General features: G+C 35.4%; 1 protein-coding gene across 1 annotated transcript in view; it reads left to right on the top strand.

Moving 5' to 3' along the window:
* LOC107553997 (glypican-6-like) overlaps window positions 1-17,504 on the top strand; it is a 277,663-nt gene extending 260,159 nt beyond the window's left edge. The window contains exons 11-12 of the mRNA XM_016236354.1: window positions 14,000-14,130; window positions 17,306-17,504. Of these exons, the coding sequence (XP_016091840.1) occupies window positions 14,000-14,130; window positions 17,306-17,504 (330 nt within the window). The remainder of the gene's footprint in view (window positions 1-13,999; window positions 14,131-17,305) is intronic.
* Window positions 17,505-19,859: the final 2,355 nt, after the last annotated feature.

Below are 19,859 nucleotides of genomic sequence, written 5' to 3' on the forward strand. Positions count from 1 at the left end.
TATACAGTGTGTATATATATATATATATATATATATATATATATATATATATATATATATATATATATATATATATATATACCTTTATAAGTATACAGTATGTATACATACATAATTAAATCATATACTAATTAATGAATCAAGTCGTGCAATATTGTGGCAGATAATTAAACTACTAAATAGCGATGCCATATTAAAGTGGCAGTTCACTTTGGCTGTGATTCTGAAGTTTGAGGTGCAAAAAGAAAATATTAAATCTTGGCATGGAATAACAACCATTGGCAATACTTGAAAGTTGAGAACAATATATTGTATACTGCTTATGAAGTAAGGAAAAACAACTAATCATGCTGTAAAGTCTCACAGGTCAATCAGGATCCTTTCATTAGACCATCTGGTTCTTTGATAAGCAAAAACACCACGTTTAAATGAAAGGGACCAATGCATGTACAACATTTGCTCTTCAGTATCAGAAATCAGATGCTCTAGCATGCAACCAGAAAGCAGGTGTTCCTTGTTTCCTTTGAGCATCATGCAAATGTGTTCCTCCATGACAGCGGCAGACATGAGACGAGGGGAACTGCTTCACACAAGCATGTGACGGCATTGCTCAAGCAGAAGATGAGGCGTTCATTTCAGCGGCATCATGGGAGGCGATATGTGCGCTTCCTCTGGGCTTGACCCCTCTGTTCTAGCAGTCTGGGATTTATTTTTTTATTTTTTTTCTGCATGAATATTTAATAGCTCCCAACCATGCAGCGCTGGCTTTTTTCATGTGCACACAGAACCTTTGGGAAGATCCTGAAAGCGTCTTTATGTTGATATGCCGCAGTTATGTCATCCATCCAATTTAGCACTTTCATATTTTTTTGCTGTATTGTTAATCAAATAAATGCAACCTTGGTGAGCAGAATAGACTTCTTTTAAAAACCTTAGAAAAATCTTACCGACCCCAAACATTTGAACAGTAGTGTACAAATGAATATGTCGATTGGCAAAATTTCTGCGTAATGACACCAATGAAAGGACTCAGTTGTCCTGTGTTTGTGCAATACAATTGGAATACAAGACAAGAAAGTATGACAGTTGACTATTTTAATATTAACAAAACATACATCAATCTTTAATTTCTGTACTCCAAAGGGGGACATTGAACAAGTTTATTTACAGAACAAAGGCCTAACGGGGAGCTCAAAATTCAATTTTGTATCAAACTGTACACAATGTTTTTAAAAATGAGGGTCTTGGTATTCAGGGCAAGAGATTTGAACACACTGAATGTATCTTCTTTCTGGACTTCTGATAATTGTGCCTGTATTGTTCTTGTGTTTATTTTAAGAGATTTCTGTGGTACTCATGTTAATATGCTCACAATACCAAACATGTCTGCCAGTAGGGTTCAAATTACTTGGTGTAAATGTAAGTGATGCAAAACTGAATTCTCATCATCATTACTCCAGACCTCAGTGTCACATAATCCTTCAGAAATCACCCTAATATACTGATGTCCTGTTCAAGAAACATTTCATATTATCAGTGTTGAAAACAGTTGTGCTGCTTCATATTTTGTGAAAAATGCTAAAACCATGTGAGAAGCTGTCTCTCTAAATCATGCCCTTTAAAGTACTGCTTATAAAAAATCCATCAATACATTTCAAAACAATTACTGCTGGACACAGTGTGTGTGTGTGTGTGAGTGTGCGCGCGTTTTTGTGACAAATGAGGACATAAATTTGTATAATGACAAAGGTATGACATAGGTATTACAAGGAGAAGGTGACTTTTCAGGACATTACCCCATGTCCCCACTTTTCAAAACGCTTATAAATCACAGAATGGAGTGTATTGAAAATCTGAAATAGCACAAAGTTTCCTGTGAGGGGTAGGTTTAGGGGTAGGTGTAGGGCAATAGAATATACGGTCTGTACAGTATAAAAACCATTTCGCCTATGGAGAGTCCCCCCTTTTCACAAAAACAAACCTGTGTGTGTGTGTGTACCTACTTAACCATATTTTGGGGACAAATTTGTACCCAAAAGTAAGCTAAACTTGACAAAATCTCCAAAAACCTCCCTTTGGGGACGTCCTCATTTGTAAAACTGGTATAAAAATAAAGAAAACATTTTTTTTTTTTAAATGTAAAAATGCAGAAGTTTCCTGTAAGGGGTAGGTTTAGGTGTAGGGTTGGTGTAGGGCAATAGCACATGCAGTTTGTACAGTATAAAAACCATTACGCCTATGGAATGTCCCCATTTAGATAGCTAAGTAAACGTGTGTGTGTGTGTGTGTGTGTGTGTGTGTACAGGTTTTTCTACACTGGTGGGGACTTAATCCTGAATACACACCATTTCATTAGGACTTGTGTCACCGTGGGGACCTAAATTGAGGTCCCCAATGTATACAGAAGCTTATAAATCATACAGAATTAGTTTTTTTTTAGATTGTAAAAATGCATAAAGTTTTCTGAGAGGGGGGGATTTAGGTGTAGGGTTGGTGTAGGGCAATAGCACATGCAGTTTGTACAGTATAAAAACCATTACGCCTATGGAATGTCCCCATTTAGATAGCTAAGTAAACGTGTGTGTGTGTGTGTGTGTACAGGTTTTTCTACACTGGTGGGGACTTAATCCTGAATACACACCATTTCATTAGGACTTGTGTCACCGTGGGGACCTAAATTGAGGTCCCCAATGGATACAGAAGCTTATAAATCATACAGAATTAGTTTTTTTTTAGATTGTAAAAATGCATAAAGTTTTCTGAGAGGGGTGGATTTAGGTGTAGGGTTGGTGTAGGGCGATAGAAAATAGGCGATAGGGGAAGTCGTGGCCTAATGGTTAGAGAGTCGGACTCATAACCCAAAGGTTGTGGGTTCGAGTCTTGTACCGGCAGGGATTGTAGGTGGGGGGAGTGAATGTACAGTGCTCTCTCCCACCTGCAATACCACGACTGAGGTGCCCTTGAGCAAGGCACCAAACCCCCAACTGCTCCCCGGGCGCCGCAGCGAAAAAAATGGCTGCCCACTGCTCCGGGTGTGTGTTCACTGCTGTGTGGGATTAATGCAGAGCACTAATTTCCAGTATGGGTCACCATACTTGGCCACATGTCACGTCACAAAATACAGTTTGTACAGAATAAAAACCATTACACCTATGGAGAGTCCCTACAAGGATAGTTAACCAGACGTGTGTGTGTGTGTGTGTGTGTGTGTGTGAAAATGGATTTCTTTCAACCTTTACGCCACATATTTGAAAAATATGTAGTTGTGAACATCAGTTATTATCATATTAGCTGTTCAAAAGACATACTTTTCTACTAGATAGACAGGATCTTAACCCATTTAAATCTGCTTCAAGAGGCATGTCCACTTCTGTAGTCTATCAGTTAAAGGAATATTTCACCCAAAAATGAAAACTTCACTCACCCTTCAGGCCATCCAATATGTAGATGAGTTTGTTTCTTCATTGAAACAAATTTCAGATTGTTAGCATTATCAGTTGTTCACCAGTGGATCCTCTGCAGTGAATGGGTGCCGTCAAAATGAGAGTCCAAACAGCTGATAAAAATATCACATTAATCCACGAGTAATCCACACAACTCCCAGTCCATCAATTCTGAAGTGAAAAGCTGCATGTTTGTAACATTAAGACATTTTTAACTTTTAAACTTCTTCTTCTATCCATAATATAATTTTCTCCAGTGAAAAAGTGGTCTTGTCTGAATCAGGGGAGATCCAAAACTGATCTAAACAAATATGTGGGTGGATTTTGATGTGAGAGGAAAATATGGGATGCACTTTTTCACTGGATGAAGGATTATTATGTATAATGGACTCGTATTTTAGCCAGAAGCAACGGTTTGAAGTTAAAAACGTCTTGGATTTGTTTATTACAAACATATAGCCTTTCTCTTCACAACACGTTAATTGACGGACTGGAGTTGTGAGGATTACTTGTGTTTTTATCAGCTGTTTGGACTCTCATTCTGACGGCACCCATTCACTGCAAATTATCCATTGGTGAACAAGTTATGTAATGTAAAATTCCTCAAAATCTGATCCCATAAAGAAACAAACTCATCTAAAAGAAAACTCTTGTCATATTTGGGGGTAAATCCTTGTTTAAAGTGTTGTGATTAACAATGCTGAAAGATGTAAAGGGAAACCAGATCATTTAGTTAGTGCACTTGACAGCAAAGCAGTTGTTTTCTCTTCTTATGTGCTTAACTCTTACTGTTTTGCTAGCGAAACTGGCTGTAATTAAAATGTTCAGCTAAACGTTAAAGCTCTGCGCTGATATATGAACGTCCACAGTGACAGGCACTAAAAAGAAAGAAGCTACATGACGTGCAGCTCATCCTGTTGGGCTTGGCTTTCAGCTCTTGGCAGGGAACGCCAAGAAGACGGGTTGTAAAAAGCGCTGAAATAATGTGGAGGGTCGGGCTTACCGTCAGGCCGTCAGTCGGTTCAGTGGCACTTTCATGAGAAAGCAGATGACTAGACAGTGCAATGTGAGGACCATCTCGTCTGGTTACATGCATGTGGTTATAAAGGCGTTTTGACATAGTGATGGCAGCTTTCTAAGTCATGCTCTTAATCGGGATGTCCAATGGCTGCAGTGCTCATTTCAGGAGTTTGTTCACAAAGTCAAGAAGAGTACCAAGAAGAAAATGGTTTCACCATGGCATTTTCATTCTAAACATACTGGAAACGCAAATAAATACATAACAGTCATGTTGACATGATTTTGACTAAGGTAGGGGTTTGGGGAAAATAGATGAAATATAAATATTTTGTAACATTATAAATGTCTTTAATGTCACTTTTAATCAGTTTAATGCGCCGTTGCTGAATAAAAGTATTCATTCAAATATATATATATATATATATATATGAAATTATTGAAAAGTACTGACCCCAAACTTTTGAGAAGTAATCTATGTACAACCAAATACTGATTAAATAAATAAATAAATCCCAGCTAGTTACATTGAATTTTAATCATTTTTGCACGTACACTGAACAAAATTATTAACTCAACACTTTTGTTTTTGCCCCAATTTTTCATGAGCTGAACTCAAAGATCTAAGACTTTTTCTATGCACACAATATGCCTATTTCTCTCAAATATTGTTCACAAATCTGTCTAAATCTGTGTTAGTGAGCACTTCTCCTTTGCAGAGATAATCCATCCACCTCACAGGTGTGGCATATCAAGATGCTGATTAGACAGCATGATTATTGCACAGGTGTGCCTTAGGCTGGCCACAATAAAATACCACTCTAAAATGTGCAGTTTTACTGTATTGGGGAGTCCGGGGGGGTCCGAAAACCAGTCAGTATGTGGTCCACTCAGTGGTCCACTCCTCTTCAATGGCTGTGCAAAGTTTTTTTCACGATACAAATCATTGCAAAGCAACTTTACAGCAAATTACGTTTCTACAATATTTAGTGGAAGCTTATCAGTGGTGACTGTCAGTTAATGTACATATGGCAGAAATGTACGGAAAAATCTATTAAAGATGTAATCAAACAGATGATGAACACTATTAACAGCAATTATTATATGACAAAAGTGTTGCGTTTATAATTTTGTTCAGTGTAGGTAGTTGATTAAAGCAATAACTCTTTGCAAGTCATATTAAAGCATTAAAGAGACTATATGGAATGTACACAGTAAAAAAAAAGATGTTTCAAAGTTGTAAATAAAACAACTATTGGAGTACGTTTTACTTCAGAATTTCACATTTAATTCAGTGTTACTTGTTTCTTTGTAATTAATTGTGAAACTTACAAGGAATTTCTGAGTGAACATTGTTTCTACACCAATTTTTTGCAATGCATGTGTATATTTATTTATTTATTTTTTATAATAATCTGCCACACTGCACGACCAATTAAAATTAACTAGTGAAGGCAAATAATTAAAATGGTAAACCAATAATGCCATCTAAAAATATACACTTTCCCTTAATACATACATATAAATTAAAATACTGATCCTTATTATAAAGAGTTAATAAGTTTAATAAAAATATTTTTAAAAAGTTATAAAAAAAAGAAAGAAAAAGAAATGAAGACAAAAACTGTACTAAAATCCAGTTTAAATTGGTTTTAGATGGCATTTAGCATGTCACACTGCAGGACATGTCAAGTCAACACCCACATGCAAATGCACTCAGTTGGAGTTCAATTGATTTCTGTTGAGCAAATATCATAACTCAGGTTTTTATCAGTCGAATATCAACTCGGACGAAATGCCACTCGCATGCTGTTTGTATACAGAACGCCAGGGGATGTGTTCCTCACTGTGAATAACACAAACAGTGAAACATCACGCTGTGTAATCCCCCGTCCAATTAGCCAAATCCACTCCACACTTCTAATCTATAGCAGGATGAGAGGAGTGCATTAACACGACTGCGCTCTTTCCCGTTGGGAGGAAGGAGTGCAAGAACAAATAGTCCTAATGAGGAGCTCTGACCTATACAAGGCTCAGATTTTCACACGGCTCTGCCTGCTAACACTGTTCTGAGGGGTCGTGGTGGGCCCCCGAACTTCACAAGGAATTCTTGAGGGGACGTGATTCGCCAGCCGTTTGATCAGATGCTAAGAAGGGTCACCAAAGCCGGCCTTATATGAAGCGGCGAGGGTGCATTTGTTATGTGGAGCTGAAAGCGAGTGGCTTGCATGACTGGTTCAACTGGCATTTGACTACTTCCAAGATCTCGTGCTTCGGGGAAGGGTGAGCTGTAGACACAAGAGACGAGACTGTAAACTTGGTTTTCACTGTTACAGAAGTCGGAAGTGCCTTTTAACTTTTAACATTGTAAATGCTTAGTTCAGGTCAGCTCGTGAAATACTGCAGTGTGATGCATTTCCACATAAAAACAGGATATTAAAATATAGGATGGAATTTTAAGCTTTTGTAAATAATAAATTTACAGAAATTTTAAAGAAACATATGTTCCTGGGTTTTTATATTGAGTGATTTTGAAAGAGTATTGACTCCACTGGTATTTTTGATAAACTTGATATGTAACTTAACAAGTGAAGCAGGATTTCTTTTTTTTTTCTTATATAATAATGTGCACTAATGAATTTGCATGATAAGAACCAGAACATGTATTATGAAAGTACTTTTAGAAAGACTTTATACAATAACTTAAATAATGTGCATTAGCGTGCCACGGGAAAAGAGAAGATTTAAAATCATACTGACTTTCAGTAACAATGGCAATAACATCAGAAAATATATTGTGTGCTTTATTGCACTGAAATCATCTACAAACTGCAATGTGAACAATCCTTCAACATAGCAATCATTTCAAAAGGATATTTTGTTTGCTATGGTTATTGCATGCCCTTTGCAGTCTTCTCCATAATTAATTATCCTGTTATTCTAGTCATGCAATCCTTAACATATCATTACGTAGGTAAGGACCTCACAGCATTGTTGGGATTGGGGGGACTCAACAGGGAATAAAATCATTATAAATTGGGACATGTCATTTCCTAAACTTTCTAATAGAGGGCAGTTGCAGGGGAATTTTGAAGGTTGAAAGTCGCATGTAGACCTGGCCAGCAATGATGGGTCCTGCTTAGATTCCCCTGTGAGCCAGATAACTATCATAAATGGTGCCGAGCACATTTAGAACCACAATGATGGATTGTACCCACCAAACATTTCCTCCTATTTTAAGTGAAAAGGAGTCCAGAGGCTAAACTCCATATAGGCACATTTATATCCATTTGATATAAAACAGACAGTTCTGACCCACCTATCCTTATGACATATGTTCAAAAACGAATAGTAGATAGCAAACATGCACCAATTGAATTGATATAGCCAGAGAACCAGACATTATTTTAAACTCAAGATTTGTTAATTTGTGTGTTGATCTGCTTTTATTCTGTAATTTACATTTTACCACACACACACACACACACACACACACACACTTTGAAAAAAAGTTTGCTTACTCTACCAAACCAGCTAATTTTGGTTAAGCAAAGAACAGACTTATAGTTTAATTAATTAGACTACATTACATGAAAAATACATCAATTTATGACTTTTTCCTCTACTCTGGCTAGTTACATACTACTGCCATAGTAATTACAGCGACGCATTCACAGAAAATAAGGATGCTCTTCCACGGATAACACAGTATGACATCTCAGCTGTTGTTGTCTAGACTGTTACAAAAAGTGCCCAGATGCTTTCTGAATGAGTTCTACAGATGAATAATACACCACCTTTTCCCACAAATAAATGTACTCACCTTCAAGTCATTCCAAACCTGTATGACTTTATTTTTCCCACAAAATAAATAAAAGCACACAGATTTGAAGTGACATGTGGCCGAGTATAAAATGATATTTTTTATTATCAATTTATTTATTTTAATTTTAAACTGTGAACTATTCCTTTAAACCTCTCTAATGCTTTAGCCCATAACATCTTGTCATTGAGGAGCTGTAGATTTGCTCGTAACCCACGTGTCGAGGTGTGGCACATGTAGGGAATGATGCCCAGCGTTCAGACTCTGCTGTCTGGCTGTTGTTGAGCTCGGACTCATGTTGAGCAATGGGGCCCAAGTGAATAACAGTTCCTGCCCTTAACTCATCCCTTCTGGCAGGCCTGTGTGCTAATGATCTGTGTGGCCGAACGGTTAGACGATCCGCAGCCTGTCCCAGCGCGCAATTCTTGCCCAATATACAGCCACTCACTTACCGCTAACATAAGGCTTCTCTTAATACACAGCACGTATTTTAATACACCTTTGAAACATGAGTTGGTTTATTTATTCATATGCATGCTTGGCACGCTCTCTACTGTCTGGGGAGTCTTTCTATATTTCTCTCTCTCTCTCTCTCTCTCTCTTCATACAGGTTGTTCTAACACACTGGTTTGATATGCTCTCCATGTGCAAACAGAGATATTGCTTTTTGGTATTTCTCTCTCTCTCTCTCTCTCTCTCTCTCTCTCTCTCTCTCTCTCTCTCTCTCTCTCTCTCTCTCAGAGGTTCAGCAGCATCTAGTGGTCTTGCTGGAAAGAAATGTTTGTGTAAATAAAATTTATTTTTCTCACCGTTGTCTTAGTGGTGTTTATGCAACGTCCTGCAAAACAGTAGTTGCTGAATAGTACCTTTTCTCAAATCTGTTTGTGCAAATCATTATGCTTTCTTTGGTTTTGCTCTGGATACATGCAAATAAATAAATGTATAGTTGCATGCATTCATGAAACACGGGCAGAACAAACTTCTGTGTGAATTTATCATAAAAATGCACAAATTGAAACTGGATGAATGCAATAAAGTAATGCAAGAATTTTACAAACAATATAAAAAGTGCGAGCATAAGTTGAAACGATCTACATGATATCACAATTTACATTATAATGGTTTTATGAATTAACACATAACTATAAAACAGATTGCTACAATTTATGTAAGAAAGATTTTATAAACAATCTATGTAGAGTAAAATGATTAGTCTTTAAGCCCATTCACAACAAGGATGATAACTATAATGATAAAAAATTAACAAAATGTTCCCTTGCGTGGTGTGGATGCTAATATAGTTACCATTTATGGTGTGATACTTTATTTACCCATTTATGCAATAACGTATTTAAAATGTTTGATAATGTAACTTGCACATAATTTGTGAATCATTATACCAACAGTTTGCACAGAAATACATTTTAGTCATCCTTCATACATGAGGCATGTACTTTACAGTTTGTGTGAAATATTTGAAATGAGCCATATTATTTGTTTTATTGTTTTATTTATAATTATGTTTTGAATTACAAATTTTCATTTTTTAATAATTACTGCAATGCATAAATTGAAGAAGCATTCAAAGAAAGCAGAAGTTTCTTTTTTACAAAATAGTTTTTTATTATTATTCTTTTTAATGAATTATTCATTTGTATTACAAAATATTTTAATTACTGTAAAACGATAAATGATTTGTGAGAAGCATTCTTTTTTCTGTTGTTTTTTATTTTGTTTTTAATCAAATTTATAATTATTATTTTTATGTATTTATTTATTTACAAGATATTTATATGTTACTGTAACTAAATATATTTTGTGTGTGTGTGTGTGTGTGTGTGACTTACCATGGCTATCATGGTCAGTATGTAAAGAGAAATGTATCATCCATTTATTCCTTACATAAAGTTGATCTAATCCCATATGTACCCAGTCTAACATAAACATCACCATATATGTCTCATATATGTACATTATACATATATAACATAGCAACTATCTTTGCTGTACATTTCACTGTTGTGTGTTTATCTCGACACCCTCCTAAAGCATCCATGCTAATGTGTTAGTATCAGTATCCAGCCTAACACCTTGTGAATGCTAACCAAAAGCACAGTGAAACTGCTCCAGATCTCTGCAGGCCGTGCACACAGATTAGCACTTCAAAAAGGGCAAAGCGGTCTCCAACTCTGACATGCCGTCAATACACATTCTTTAATGCCGTGCCTCTGGCTGTTGCTGTTGACTCCGCAGATAACCTCGGCGTCATTTAGCACAGCTTATTTCTGCAGAACATGACATCCAGCACCTTTTAATCCAATTATATCATTATTATATGTCAGAAACCTAATATACTCGCATGATGACACATACAGGATGTGTACAGGTTTCTTGTGCCAACAAGAATTAATGTGACTTAGCATGGGGTATTTATGGCGAATTGCATAATGAGTATTCCAGGGCTCTGGTACTCAAACATGTCTAATATCAGAAAATAACTAAAATAAACAACAACCCCACATCAAGGATCAAAGCTGCGTTCAACACAATAAAAAATACAATAGTAAATTCCTCACAGTAATGAAGTACAATCTTTTCCTCTTGTTTTCCAGTAATATATACTCACTTTCTCACCAATGGATCCTCTGCGGTGAATGGGTGCCGTCAGAATGAGAGAACAAACAGCTGATAAAAACATCACATTAATCCACCAGTAATCCACATGACTGCAGTCCATTGATTGACATCTTGTGAAGTGAAAAGCTGTGTGTTTGCAAGAAGCAAATCCATCAAGACATTTTTAACTTTAATCAGCTGTTTGGACTCTCATTCCGATGGCACCCATTCACTGCAGACGATCATATTGATGTAATGCTACATTTCTCCAAATATGTTCCCATGAAGAAACAATCACATGTATAACTTAAATTATAAATATAAAATGTTTAAAAATGGTTCTAATCATTCTGGAATTAAAAATACTTCACATAGAATGCTAAAACAATTGAGAATTGTGCTGAAACCCTAACACGAGTCACGCGACAGGACCTTTATTACCTCCTAGAATAGCATTTACAGTATCTTGCATCAGATCAGTCAGAACCCTGCACTGATAAGCATCAATCTGTTTGCTTTCTGGAGTGTGGTGCATTGTATTAATAAAATCAATATGCACACATCTGAAGCTCTGGGCCCAGATTTGGTGATGTACCAAATCTGGCAAGACTTTATCGATGATTCTGTAATGTCTCAGCACAAGCTAATTTTCTCTTGCACAAAAGGAAGTAACAGTATAATGTAGATAAATAATAGAATATGCCTTTGGTTGATTGAAGACTGTCTGGGGCCATTTTACTTTGACCTAGAAGGTACACCTCATACAAACCAGAATAAGTGAGTATATTATCTACTAAACCCTCGATGGAAGTTTTTTAAAGGAATCTGTTCATCTTCACTAGGTTTAGCTACACAGAAAGAATAGGTTAGCACAATTTCTGTGGAAAAAAAACTTGCACCATGATTCTAGGCTAATGTAATCTTGCAAGGTGAATTTATTGTATTTATTGTAATATTTTGTTTTATGGTCCATCTAGGAAGATTAAACGATCTAATCGCTTAGAAAAAGTAACAGGCCACATGAAACATTCATATCTTTACCACTAACGCTGTGGACCGAGTTACGAAACAAACTGTATTCAAGCAATATCACACGAGCAAGAGCGTTTGTATACAGCAGTTCAATAAACAAGAAGTTAATATTGAGTAACTTAAAGTTTTGACACACTACCACTAGTTAGTTTGTATATTGTTGCTCCGCCGAGGAAAATAGTTCCAGAGTTGTGTGTCTCCGAGCAAGAGAAACATCTTTTCTTCCTGAATGATTCAGCATTCCTGAGCGAATCAATTGAGTGACAAGTCTCAAGTCTCACAAAGACAGTCAGGTATTTTGTCCCTAAGTGAATCTGTGTTTGTGAATGCTTCAGTTCATTGATTAAGTGTAGGCATGAAATGGTTTGACAATAAACCACGATAAAAAGTCCTGACGGTTAGTATTACCATTTCACATTTTTGAAAAACCCGCTGTAAATACTGCTCAGCAAATGCAAAGTCAGTAACAGTTTCACGCAGACGCAACATGCAGCATAGGTTTCATTTTATGTGAAAACATGATGGAAGGCAGAGTGCAGAGAGAAATTATATGAACGAACGTTTGAATTAATTAATTCAATGAATGCATAAGGGGAGGCTGACAGTCTTTAGAAAATTTCCAAGGTTTGCTTTTCATCTTCCGCCTGTGTAACGTCTTACCTCTTAATAAAGTAGTGTTTTATAAGTGCAGCACTGCTTTGTTTACAGAGGTTACTAGAAAACAGCTCTATTCCTGCTGTTCCATATGCGCCACCTACTGTCAGACAGTTGATTTACATTTTCATTCAGCCTGTCTGCCATTTTTTTCAGACCAATGCAAAAATGTGACACACTTTTTGCTGTAAATCGAAAATCTACAGCAACATTTTGCTGTAAATATCTGGAAACCCATTGATGAAAACAAGCTAATGTGCATTCAAAAAATCTCAACACTTCAAATAATAAGGTAGCCTTAGAATTATTTATGAAGCAGGTAAAATGCCTGTAATTAACTAATCCTTTTCTTAACATGATTTAAAGGCTGAAATGCGATGTTTTAAATTTTATAAAACTTTTTTTTTTTTTTTAACATAGTACATTTTAGTGGATAGTTGTATGTCACCCAACCAATATATTTTTGTTTATTTAAAATTTGGCCATCATTTTTAATGTTATTATTTTCATGTTTATAAAAACAAAAAGTGCATAATGTTGCTAATTTTATTTGGCATTTGTGTGTGAGTATGTTTTGAACCTTTCCATTACATTTTAACAATAAAACGTGAACATTCATTTCTAGTTCCTGAATGAATCATTGTTTTGAACAAATTGATTAGTGAATGATTCCATAGTAGGCTAATAAAGATAGCCAGTTGTTTTGTTCATGACTGAATCAATGTTTTTAAGCAAATTGTTTGAATGAATCACTTACTCGCTTGTCTCCACTTGCTGGTGCAATGATGTAACTCGCAGAAAGAGTCACTGAAAAGACTGTAACTGTAATTTTATAATCATTTTAAGAAATAACAATAGTGATTCTTGCCTTAACAAGCCCTGCTAGCCAATAAATAGTATAAATATTGTGCATGTCTAGAAGGTTGAAGAACAGCAACCATTTAATAAGGCATGTTATGAGTGAAATAGACAACCAGTGACACATCTAACAACTGACTAGACATTTCTAGGCAATTTGTTACAGATACATCTTGGCATAATGCCTGCAAATAAATCCAATTTATGAACCTCTCGGTTCGCCATGGTGGGTTGAGAAGAGATTCCAGAGATACCGTTCAGTCAGTTTGAAAATCAGTCCTTCTGGTTGGTACAGAAAATACCATCACAATTTAGAGGATTAGACTTCCACCTGGTCCCCAATGAATTATCTAACAGTGTTGAAACTGAAAAAGTGAACTGTGCGGCGAGCCAGAATGAGATTTCCATGCAAATTGTTCCATGCTCATCTTTCCCTCCTTTATAATAATCCCAACTCAATCCATCCCTCAGTTCAAACTGTGCCTAAATCTTCATTCTCTCTATGCGTCTGTGTGGTGTTGCATATGCTAATCTGATTCTCTGTGTGTGATTCCAGGTGATCGACATTAAGGAGAAGCTGAAGGAGTCGAAGAAATTCTGGTCGTCGCTGCCAGACAGCATGTGTGCAGAGGATGAAATGACTGACCCAGATGAGGAGCAGTGCTGGAACAGTCACACAAAGGGAAGGTACGACGGTCACCTTCAGACACAGATTCCGCATTGCAGATTGTTGTGTTTCAATGACACTTACCATGGTAATTTTTTTTAGCAATATTAGGTCATAGGCAAATACAAAACACACTGTTGGCACAATACAAGGTTGCTGCCCCCCCCTAATTTAATTTATATTAAATTAAATTAAATTACTAATAATTATTAACATACCATTTCTGAAAACTTTACTCTCCTTCAAATCTGTTCAAGTTTGGGGTCAGTACGTAGAAATTAATACTTTTATTCAGCAAAGATGCATTGAATTGATCAAATGTGGCAGTAAAGACAAATACATTTAAAATAAAATACATTTAAATGTATTTTAAATACATTTAAAATATATTCAGATTGAAAACGGCTATTTTCAATTGTAATAATATTTAATTATTACATAATCATATTTATATTAGATTGTTCAATAAATCCAAATAAATGTATTGAAACAAATGAATTTCAAATATAATTTACCCTTCTATTTTTATTATTTTTAAATTTTATTCTAGGCAGAAACTGGATACATAGTGTTTTGGTTTATAATATTCAATATTATATTAATTCAAAATACATTTATTAAAAATTATAAGAGAAGTTTGACTATCATTTTTGAAAATTCAGCCTTGCATCACAGGAATATTATGAACAATTACATTTTAAAATATATTCAAATAGAATATTGTAATAATGATTAACACTATTACTGTCTTACTGTATTTTTGCCTTGGTGAACAAAGGAGACTTTAAAAGAAAAAGAAAAAAAAAACTCTTACCGACCCCAAACGTTTGAATTGTTGTGTATATTAATAATATATGAAGTTGAGCTGTTTGGAACATCTACATTGACAAGCTGTTACTAAACACATTAATTTAGTGTGATTTTTTTTTTTTTTTAAATGGCGCAAGACTCAGAGCCTCAAATGATGCTCAAAGACATCAGTTTGCGTGTTCCATTTCTCAAACAGCCTTTCCTTGAACATAATAATATCATAATAATATCATGTTTAAAAAAAACATTATATTATTATAAACATATATATATATATGTGTGTGTGTGTGTGTGTGTGTGTGTGTGTGTGTGTGTGTGTGTGTGTAGAATAAAAAACAATAAAACCTTTTGAATGGATTGAGAGACCTGTGGTTTTAGAGTAGCTTCAGTTCATCTCACTTCATCTCATTGGAATATGCCATGATGTCTGTCACTCCGTCTGCCCGCCTTTGACAATAAGCCAGACGGCTTGGCAGAAAACCCGTCCACTTTTCAGTCCTCCACGACTGATAATATCAGCAGATGGTGCCATGTAAGATGTGTTTCATTTTCTTTCCAAGCGGCCTCATCATGTAAATGACCCTTACTGTGTGAAGACTGTTTTTTTAAGTACTTAAAAGACAAATTAACACAAATATACCAGAGAGCAAGTGGAGGTAAAATACATGTGATTTGATTTTTATTATTTATTTATTTGTATTTATATATTTATTTTTGTCTGTTAGATCTGTTCTCTATGGAGTACAACAGTCTCATTATTGGCTAATTACTGCTTAAAAACCACATGGATTGAATTTGAATAGAAGCACATTTGTGAAGCCGCAACCTGGGAGCATTCAACAAGTTTCATTTATTTTTCCACAAAGCACCACCTGAAATATTAATTAGGCACAAACAATTACCTCCTGCTAAAGCGCTTATTAGGAGATTAGATCTCAATAGTGTTCGATGCATGCATAATGCTGCAACATGTGTTTATACTGACTCACAGGGTCGAGATAAAGCGGCAGAAATTCAGTAAAGGCAAAATTATATATGCAATTAATTCAGTGTGAATCATAGACTCTACAAACGTCTTTATGTGGCTCATTCGAAAAGATAATTGTGACTTTACTTTCTTATTTTAAACTTTATCCTTTTTTATTTTGTTTTAGGTAGAAACTGGTAATGTTTGGATTTATAATGTTCAATACATTCAAGTAAATGTATTTAAATAAATTAGTTTTGACTATAATTTCTTATTTTAATCCTGTTCACAGTTACCTTTTTAATTAAATTTTAGACAGAAACTGGTTGCATAGTGTTTCAATAAATTCAAATAAATGTATTTAAATAAATAAAGTTGAACTATAATTTTTCATTTTAAACTTCATCGCAACTACATTTTTTATTTTTATTTTAGGCAGGATCTGGTTGCTTGGATTCATAATGTTTAATACATTCAAATAAATGTATTTAAATAAATTCAATAATTTTAAAGGATGAGAGTCTCCCACTGACATTGTTAGAATGATGATCTATTAATTTACAACATTGTTATTACAGCATTTGCATACTGCATTGTGATTTCTTTTAAATTTATTTTCATATTGTATGTTCATGTTGTATATTATTTTCAATTTATTTTCATTTCATATTTATGCTAATGTCCATCTTTATATAAAAATGTACTAGAACTATCTGTTTTACAATACATTTTAGCTCAAAGCGTTTCTGATTTGCTTAACTAAAACGTTAACACATTTATTAGCTACCTTGCAAGCACAACATTTCCTTCAAGAAATGCAGATCTAGTTGTAATGTTTGCACCTTTACAAACCAAGGTGATTTTCACGCTATAGGTGAAAGTGCAGCCTGCAGCCTCACATTATTCTTGTGTTATACAACGCAGGGCGATGCGAAAATGCTGACTTCTGATGCACATAGTGCAAGTGAATATTGCAAATGAAGTCATTCTGCACACAATGCAGAGCTGCAGGGCATGTTAATGTGAATGTGAGAGGTGCTGATCCTGCTAAAGTCGCTCCTGATGGGGTCCTGCTTGAGTCAACAACAACACTTGAGCACGTTACCGCCTCAAATGCACCAAAAAATACACCTGTTTAAGGTTTTATTATAATCGGCTGTAGAAAATGAATTTCAAGGCATGTAATTTGGGCATGTGTTTGAAAAAAATAGGATTTTTGTTTAATTTAATAGGTTTTTGTACATAAATGCATTTGCCTTTGTGTCGCTTGACTTTGCTTTTTAAGATTTGTAATCAAATATAGATTTATATCAATTCATAGATTCAAAAAAGTGAATCATTTATGTGTTTGTTGAACCCCAACTGTGAACAATTGTGATTAAAATATTCCCACCAAATGTTTTCTTGTTGATTTCCAGATATTTCCCTGAAGTTGTTAAAGATGGCCTTACGAACCAGCTCAATAACCCAGAGGTGGAAGTGGACATCACTAGACCAGACACCTTTATCAGACAGCAGATCATGACCCTGCGAGTGATGACCAACAAGCTGCGAAACGCCTACAATGGCAAAGACGTCTACTTCCAAGACTCCAGTAAGCCACTTCAGTATAGATAATGCACCCTGATATGCAAAAAGGCCTAACATTTTCAAAACTATCAAGAAAAACTTTCCATCATCCCATAGGAAAGAAAAATCAAAAGTGAGATCTCTTTAACATTTCATATATTTCTCCTAGACAGAAATGAGGTTACTTCAAGATCGAATTGAGATTTTTGCTTCTCAAACTTGTCTCCTGAGACAAAAACTCTAACACTCTCACAATGGTCTCCTTTAAAGCTTTAAAAGAGATCACAACAACATCACACACTGTGCTCGAATATTTATCCTTGTCTAAAGACTCTGATGGTCTCATATTTGTCTCCTTTAAAGTTTTAGAAGAGATCTCAACAACATCACACACTGTGCTCGAATATTTATCCTTGTCTAAAGACTCTGATGGTCTCATATTTGTCTCCTTTAAAGTTTTAGAAGAGATCTCAACAACATCACACACTGTGCTCGAATATTTATCCTTGTCTAAAGACTCTGATGGTCTCATATTTGTCTCCTTTAAAGTTTTAGAAGAGATCTCAACAACATCACACACTGTGCTCGAATATTTATCCTTGTCTAAAGACTCTGATGGTCTCATATTTGTCTCCTTTAAAGTTTTAGAAGAGATCTCTACAACATCACACACTGTGCTCAGACATTTCTCCTAGTCTAAATACTCGGGTGGTCTCATATTTGTCTTGAGATCTCTTCTAAACTTTAGAGGAGACAAATGTGAGAGATCCAGTGTCTCTAGCTAAGGAGAAATGTCTGAGCACAGTGTGTGATGTTGTTGAGATCTCTTCTAAAACTTTAAAGGAGACAAATATGAGACAATCATAGTCTTTAGACAAGGAGAAATATTTGAGCACAGTGTGTGATGTTGTTGAGATCTCTTCTAAAACTTTAAAGGAGACAAATATGAGACAATCATAGTCTTTAGACAAGGAGAAATATTTGAGCACAGTGTGTGATGTTGTTGAGATCTCTTCTAAAACTTTAAAGGAGACCTCTGTGAGAGTGTTAGAGTTTTTGTCTCAGGAGACAAGTTTGAGAAGCAGGAGACTCAAGCAAAAGTTTCCATTCAATCTTAAAGTAAGCTAACTTCTGTATATGAGAAATATTTGAAATGTTAAAGAGATCTCTTTTTTATTTAATTTTTCTTTGCTCTGTTTAGCTTCAATGTCATTTATCCTCACCATTTCAATCAAAGATGATACATGCATTGTCATATTTGAAGTTGTTTTATGTAGACAGTGTTTTATTGCACAATGATTTAACAGAGGAAACCATAACCTATATTTGCATACATGCAAAAATGGGCTGTACAAGATAAAATTGTAATGCTAAACAAAGAAGAAGAAAAAAAGGTACACTGGTATAGTGTTACATTTGTTAAAAAAGGTATTGCTCTTATACTAAACATCTTGCACTTGTAAGCCCTTTCTAGTGTGTTTGGAAAATGTGGTGTATAAAATGCTGGACATTGAAGATAAATGTAAACGTAAATGTTCTGAAATGTTTAATGCTATTTTAAATGATAGTTTTAGTATTGGCAATATTAGTAAAAGTTTAACGTTTCTCCTAAAATAAAACTGAAGACATCTTAAGACAAAGCTGATATCTCAATGAGACATATAAGAGAATCACCCCTTAGTATCCTGAGCATAGAGTGATCTCTGTCAGAGCCATAGCCTTGTGGGTAGCACAACGATGTGAAGGCATAACCATCTCAAACAACATGGGTTCGAATCCCAGCTAAAGGTACTTTCCTGTTCAATTCTCACCTGTACATTTGTTTCCTGTCTCTACTCCTACTGTCCTGACCATTAAAGGTAAAAACCCCCATTGCAATAAAAAAGCAACTGCAACCTCTGAGCAGTAAAACATTTTTGTAATGGAGTCTTGCAAGAGATTACAGCAAGACAAAAAAGTGGTCTCCCATTTTTCTCACATAGTTCTGTCACATTGTCATTTTGGGTTCCTTTCAGAACTTTCTCATGTCTCAGTTGTCAAGTCAAGTCAAGTCACCTTTATTTATATAGCGCTTTTAACAATACAGATTGTGTCAAAGCAACTGAACAGCATTAATTAGGAAAATAGTGTGTCAATAATGCAAAATGACAATCGTAAACACTAATTTTTCAGTTAAAGACAGTTCATCATTGGATTCAGTGATGTCATCATCCAGCTCAGTTCAGTTTAAATAGTATCTTTGCAATCAAGTCAACGATAATCGCTGGAAATGAAGTGTCCCCAACTAAGCAAGCCAGAGGCGACAGTGGCAAGGAACCAAAACTCCATCAGTGACAGAATGGAGAAAAAACCTTGGGAGAAACCAGGCTCAGTCGGGGGGCCAGTTCTCCTCTGACCAGACGA

The sequence above is a fragment of the Sinocyclocheilus grahami genome, unplaced genomic scaffold, assembly GCF_001515645.1.
Source record: "Sinocyclocheilus grahami isolate Dianchi unplaced genomic scaffold, SAMN03320097.WGS_v1.1 scaffold488.1, whole genome shotgun sequence".
NCBI classification, from domain to species: Eukaryota; Metazoa; Chordata; class Actinopteri; order Cypriniformes; family Cyprinidae; genus Sinocyclocheilus; species Sinocyclocheilus grahami.